General features: G+C 31.5%; 1 protein-coding gene across 1 annotated transcript in view; it reads right to left on the bottom strand.

The window, feature by feature from the left end:
• Positions 1–6,123: 6,123 nt before the first annotated feature.
• The window catches only part of LOC143059060 (TPR and ankyrin repeat-containing protein 1-like), a 37,348-nt gene continuing 35,932 nt past the window's right edge, over positions 6,124–7,539 (bottom strand). The window contains exon 20 of the mRNA XM_076232852.1: positions 6,124–7,188. Within this exon, the coding sequence (XP_076088967.1) occupies positions 7,033–7,188 (156 nt within the window). The 3' untranslated portion in view covers positions 6,124–7,032. The remainder of the gene's footprint in view (positions 7,189–7,539) is intronic.

Genomic DNA, 7,539 nt, shown 5'->3' with positions numbered 1-7,539 from the left:
TGACGTTTCGTCCCCGAGGTTATCACCAGCCCAGTAGTCAGCACTTTTTGTGCTGACATGAATTATGTACTAAATGAACATAGTTTCAGAAATATAAGCAAGTTTTTTGCAGATAATATTGGATTAAAACTGTTTACATGCAACTATCAGTAAGTCGTTGAATTAAATTTATCAAATTATATTGTCAGTTTTTAACTTTTTATTGTATTATATATATATATATATTTAATCAAATAAGAATTCGTTTAAAAATATACCTGTATAAAACTTACTCATAGGTTACAGTATATAGTAGATAATAGGTCATGAAACTAAATTTAATTTTAAAATTTTCCTTTTCTTTCAAAATTTAATATTAATTGCTTTCGAACATTTCTTTATTCAAATACCGACAAACAATTTTCTTATTTCACTAGTGGTTGCTAATTCATTTTAATAAAAAAAAACAATTATCTGACATTGAAGATCAATGGTTATAAGGTGAAATAGTGAATGTTCTATTAATCTTTGTTTTTATAAAAGTGTATTTATTATTTTTTTGTATAAAGATCGACTTTTCCCCCTTTTAGATACAATTTTAATATTTCAATTTTGTAACACGGTATTTCTATTTTGGAGTTGATGCTATTCCCTCCTGATAGAACAAGGAATTTTCAAAGAAATAAAGTTAAAAAAAAACCTTTTGTATCTAATTATTGTACAAATGTTTGTCCTCTATTCAAATATACAAATACATTAAAAGCAATATAACCAGAAAAGATATGCATACATTGAAGTGAGCCTGATGAATTGCGGTATTTATACATCCTTGTATGTTTTTCGTTTTTGTTTTGAGTGTTCCTGATAGAGCCTGCAAGTATTGGAAATCCCTTTAGACGCACAATTTAAAAAGGTTTATAGTTTATATGCAGTTTTGCTTATTGTTTCAGGCTAATGCCTCGTTCACACGGACATTTAATTCGAATTGAATTCGAATCGAATGCGAATCGAATTCGCTTATCGCGTTCACACACTCTTCTTTTTTTTTTAATTCGAATTGATTCGAATTAACTAATTCGAAAAAGTTAATTCGTATTAGTAATACGCTTTTGTTAATACGAATTAAAAGTTAACGTCGTTTGGACAGTAAAGAGGATTTGACGCGCATTGTAATTCGAATTAGAATTGACGTTAGGACGTAAAACGTTTCGAATGCGAATTAAACTAATTCGAATTAGTTAATGTGAATCGAATTCGAATTACGTGTGAACTCAGCATTATGATGAATATTACAATAACAAATATAATTTAACAAAAGACAATCAGTGTATGTAAAGTGCGGATCCTAAAATACCATTTTCACTGTATATGCCACGCATTTCTGATGTAGAATGGTAAATAAACAGACGAAAAAATTATGATATTTGAAGAAAATGAAGAAAAATAGTTCACATGTAAATGTTTAGTAATAAATTATACAAGTTAGACAAAATAAGAGATGGGAACGTTTTTTTTTATCGCGACGAGAGCCATCCATACGTGAAATATATACCGAAATAGGTGAATATTTAGGACGTTTTACGAACAAATCGTGCAGGTGATTAAAAACTAGGAGGAAAGATGCAGTTGAAGAAAAATATTCATTTCAACACAATTATTAATGTTGTATAACGTAGAATAGCTTTTGTTATTCGGTTTGTCCATATTGTATTGAATTCCACTATGATGCTATCTTTATGCGAGTCATATTTACTGTTGAATAATGATACTTTACTTTCATTTTCACTGTAGAGCGATTCATTAGTATTGTATAAGCGGTGCATTTTCACTGTATTCATTTTTATGCAATAAATTTCTAATTCAGCCGACTTGCTCAAACAATGATTAAAGTAAGAAAAGGGGTTGATAGTACTGACTTTGAGATGGAAAGTTTAATTGAACAATCCATTTAATTCAATAGAATTAATATTTATTTTATATATAATACATTGTAGTCATGATATAACAACATGTGGATCATTTAGAGTTGAAAGTGTAACTGTTTTAGATTAAAGAAATATTTTTTAAAATGCATGCCAATTTGATAAAATTCATGTTTCTGCCGTAGTCATTATACGCATGCATGTGCAAACAAATTTTATCATTGGATTTCGAGTATGGGTCTATTTACAAAGCAGAAGAAGCATGTCATAGATTTTGTTTTATAATTCATCAGCCTCTTTATTTAAAGTACAGTTATATTTATCCAATGCAATGACACTTCATCACTGAATACGTACATCTATCATGTCTATCGAAATAGAATGGGATAAAAAGGGATAAAAAACAACAATGCTTTTCTATTTTTTTTTATAAATCACTTCTTGACCAATTTCAACGAGGTTTTGACGTAAGATTTTTGATTTTGGGTCCGGTTTTAAATTGGCACACAGGGTCCAAAATAAAACTTGAGGTTCTTTGGTAGGCTGAATCCATACATGATTGAGTTTATTATTTGTTTGGTCCATTTAACAAGTTTGTGGGGTCCTAACTGTCCTAACTGTCAAGAAATATTTGGGGTACTTTGGCATGCTGAATCTCACTGTGTTTTTAATTTTGGGATTTTGGGCCAAGTTATCGAAATGGTCCACATTGAGGTCCAAAGGGTCCGATATTCAACATTTTCTTTATTTCATCAAAAATGATGTCTTGCTTAAATGTTGTGTACATACTTGCCCCAAACTGTTCGGGGTTCGACCTCTGCGGTAGTATCAAGGGTGCTCTACAACACGTACATCATGTACCAATGCAACTTTATCAGTTTACATTTTTGACAGAAAAAGTTTGCCCTACACAACTTGACTTGCATTTCACGCTTTGATGACTTTGGATAATTTATATGTCACATGTCGTTTCATTTTATACAGTAAAGAACATGCAAGCAATAATCGAGCTAAAACTAACTTTCCTTCAGAATATGAATATTGAAGCATTTGGGATTCTACAATACGGGAAGCAAGTGAAGATGAACCACAGAACTATAAAGTTAAGAAGGAGGGGTCTTCATACCAATGCACTTATTGTCCTTTCAAGACAAAATGGGTAGCTAGTTTTCACAGGCATAAGAAGATCCACACTAATGAGTTACACAAATGTGACCAGTGTGAATTAAAATTTTAAGACTTCTCAATGAGCATGAAAACTGACAGCATGGAGAAGGCCTGATTTCTACTCATTGTTCCAAACACTTAAAAAGCAGAACTGGGCAGTGGCGGATCCAGAACTTTTTGTAAGGCGGACCCGATGGATGACCTAAAAAGGGGGGGGGGGGGGCTCCAGATACGCTTCAGTGATTCCCTATGTATATAATCAACCAAATGTTTGCAGGCACCCCTTGATACGCCTATGCTGGCCTGGCTCACCATATGAAGAAAGCAACAGGAACTTTTGATCACATCAGCTCGTTTTGTAGTTAAACACTTAAAATGCTTCGCTGACCGCAGAGGTCGAATCCTGAACAGTTGGGGCAGATTTGGACACAATATTAAAGCTTGATACTATCTGAATTTGAATTGTGAAATGACGTTATATAGGTTTTTGACACAAGGTAAATGTGGTCGAAGATTTTACAAATCGTATGCGCAATACTGTGCAACTGAAGGTTTCTTCTTGAAACTTTTCAAAAATTTGAAATTTAAAAAAAAAATAAAAGAGATATGAACCCCTTTAAAAAATTAGAACCCGACCATTACATTTTGTTTTCCGTCTAGGACCAATAACCATCAAACCCAATACCAGTCTTTCCTTTGTGGTAATGAACCTTGTAGTACAATTTTAGAGAGATCCATACACTTAAACACAAGATATTGTCTGGAAATTAGAAAAAAAATTGCCATTTCTTTTGCCCCTTATTTCTGCATGTTTGGGACAATTATCCCCGAACCTAACCCCAGTATTTCCTTTATTTGTGATATTGTTCCTTGTGGCACAATGCCAGAAAGATCCAAAAACTTACACACAAGTAATTGTCCGGAAACTACAAAGTTAACAGGATTGTTTTTTGTCCCTTTTTTTGTTCCTTCATTCCTAAACTTTTAGTACCATAACCCCCAAAATGAATCCTAGCCTTCTACTTGTGGTATTGAACGCTGTATTACAATTTCAGAGCAATCAAAATTCTTTTAGACAAGAAATTATCCTGAAACTAAAAAGAATGCTTCTTTTATGCCCCTTTTTCGTAAAAAGTTGGAACCATCATCCCCAAAATAGTCCCAACCTTTATTTTGTGGTATTGAATCTTCTTTAAAATTTATATAGATCCATTCACTTAAATTGAAGTTGTCCTGAAACCAAATGTGTCTTATGACGACATCATAGCAATACTAGTATACGAACCGAAAAAAAATTGCGGTCGTATAAAAACAACTCTTTGATGGCCAAGTCAACAAGCACCTAAACAACAAGCCCTATAAATTTAAGAAAGTATATTTTTTACAAACATAATTTGAAACAACATGCACCAAGAAAACAACAAAAAGTATCAGTGTGATTTGTGTAATCAGGAATTTGCAACTTCTAAAGACCTAGCGAATCACAAAGCAGAGAAACATGCCGATACAGTTCACACATGTCAATACTGTGGGAAAAGATATAAATGGCCAGCCAGTTTTTATAGACACAAACAAGTTATAAATAGATATAAATATTAAAGCAATCTAATAAGTTTTTCATATGTTGAGTCTAATTATCACATTAATCTACAATAAAAATTCATCGCATCTTCGAAAATTCTACATCAGAAATGAATGCCATACAGTGATAATTCATCGCATCTATAGTGAAAATGGATCGCCTTTAATAATTGATATTCTATATTATGTTGCTTTTATAACACATATTTGAACTTTAATACATTTATTTCACATTAAAAAGACACATCATAATGAAAATATGTTAAAATTTAGTTTCAAATCAATTATTTTGGTAATTTCAAAACGTAAACAAATAATGTTTTCCCATGATCCTTTATTCTACAATGAACATACTCGCATACAACAGTGAAAATGAACTGACTGGATTCGCACTTTATATACACTGACAATGTAAAATTCCTATTTCGTTTGAAATTAAAATTCGCTGTACATGTATCTATAATACTAAAATTACGAGGTCCAATTTGTCAGCCGTCATCACGTAAAAACGACGAATCAAAGAATTCAACTTTATATATAACTAATATAGTACTAAGGTGTAGATTAAAAATTACACCACTCCAGGCCCTTTTGTTTTCCACGTAATTAATATTACCAATAATTAAGAAGTTCCTGGTCGAGTCCGATACCAATACCAATAGTATATTCACCTGTTACTTATTACCTTATCTGTACGTTCCGCATCTGACAGGCGCACCAACAAACGGTGTATTCAGGATTAATATGCTATATACACGGGTCATAATCACAGGGTTGACACTACTAAATTGTCGAATTGTTACATATTGTAGTATTTTAATCAGTAAGACTTTCTAAGATAACAATACGAATACTAAAAATCTGGACTAAAAATAAGGCGTATATGTACAGTTTTCAATTTGTTAGCGGGCATGACGTAAAACAGCGAATCAAAGAATTCAACTTTATTTATAACTAATATAGGACAATGCTGTTGATTAAAAAATACTCCATTCCAGGACCTTTTGTTTTCCAAATAATTAATATTACCAGTAATTGATAAGTTCCAGTTCGACGGGTTCAAACAGAAAGATTTAAAAGCAGAGAAAACTGTGTATCTTATAATCGGCACGACTTTATCAGATGACAATACTAATACTAAAATAATGCTTGCGCATATTTATATACTTTAATTCAGTCACGAACCCGCGATATCACGGGTGTGTTCTAGTATATATATATATCTATGAAAACCAGGAAAATGTGCATATTGTGAAAAGTAAGGAATCTAACACACATTGTCCTGAGAAATTAGCAAGTTGATAATTTTATAAACTAATGTGAAGCTTCAATGCTTTGAACATTGTACCATGAACTGATGAAAAAAATAACCAGATCCTGTGTCAAAACAGTTCATTAATAGTCTTTTTGACCTTCGAAGGGAGAAAGGAGACATATAAAACATTACAAAGTTCATGAGGAACCAAGCGATTTTTATGTTATTTTGTTGAGGTAACCAAGTATTTTTATACATACCACTATTAAAATATGAAGGAAACATGCTAAACACCAACATAAATAATGTTTTATAGACAGACAACTACGGAATGTATATAGTAATCAAATAACGATTCTCTACTACATGTACATGTACTGTATAAAGTTAAAAAAAAATAACAATTTGTAAAGATAGTAGTATTATACATTCTGTGAATATGCTGTTTGTGTAAAAAAAAAAAAACTTCAGAGAGCTTTTATATAAAATGTATACAAAATTGACAAAACAAACGAAGATAGTTTGGCTCTTTTCTCACCATCAAATAAAAGCTGCAAAAATCCTGTATCCATCACATTTACATAAATGTAGTTAAATGTGAATAGGCCAACCCTAATATTTCGACAATAAGCTAGTTTATAATTCTGGTAGCTACATGGCTTATATGACATTGAAAAGAAAATGTTCAATCTTTAGTTTTCTATGCAGTGTTTAAGGGAATAGTTGTACGAATTCGATTTTCTTTCACTTTATTTGCCATGGCGTTGTAAGACTTTCTTCAATTCAAAAAGAGTTTTGAATGCACAAATGGTATCTTCCTCAAACTTATTTTGAGATTAATACTTGCATGTTAATATTATATATGCTTTGAGTTTTACATTTAACTGAACAGATGGAAGTAAATACTTGTCACATAAAATTGTTTTAAATGGTAAGAAGGAGCAACACTTTGTTATAACCATATTTGTTTACATATATCACAGTAGCATCAAGGAAGATGCTTATTAAAATATTTCCAAGTAATCGACAAGGCTGATTGATAGACACCGAATAGTGGCAATGAATGCCACTTGCCTTCAACGCTCCCATGTCATAATTTAAAAAAAAAACCCATACAGGGTAATATTTCTAGTTATGTTTTCCATTTTTCTTTTTCTTTCTTTTGTTCTTCCCATCTCTTCTAATTAATGGTTCTTCAACAACTGGCACCACGTCATCTTCAACATCCTCATCAAAATCATCATTTTCATTTGTCTTGTAGAGCTTACCTGGCTTGGTTGATACCTAAAACAGGAGAGAGAAAAATAAACGAAAAAATAAGACCGAGGAGAAAAAAATCAGTTGTGAGTAAAAAATAATCATTCATTAAGTATTACTAAATAGAAATGGAAATGTGTTCTGTAAAAAATAACTCCAACAAAGTAATGTCTAGGGTTTTACATAACACAAAACCTTTTTTTTTTTGAACATTTTCACTTTTTATATTTTTCTCTCTCATTTACAGTTTCTACTAAAATGATTAAACGAGTCTTACAAGGAAAGTAATTTGGATAAGACATCAACTGACGATTGCTGTTAATCTTTCTTAAATTCACTGTTTATAAGTTTAGAAATAATTAGGAAACTGAGGATCTA

Source organism: Mytilus galloprovincialis, chromosome 1, assembly GCF_965363235.1.
Source record: "Mytilus galloprovincialis chromosome 1, xbMytGall1.hap1.1, whole genome shotgun sequence".
Taxonomy (NCBI): Eukaryota; Metazoa; Mollusca; class Bivalvia; order Mytilida; family Mytilidae; genus Mytilus; species Mytilus galloprovincialis.
Note: the sequence above shows the minus strand (reverse complement) of the source record. Positions and strands in the feature narration are given on the sequence as shown.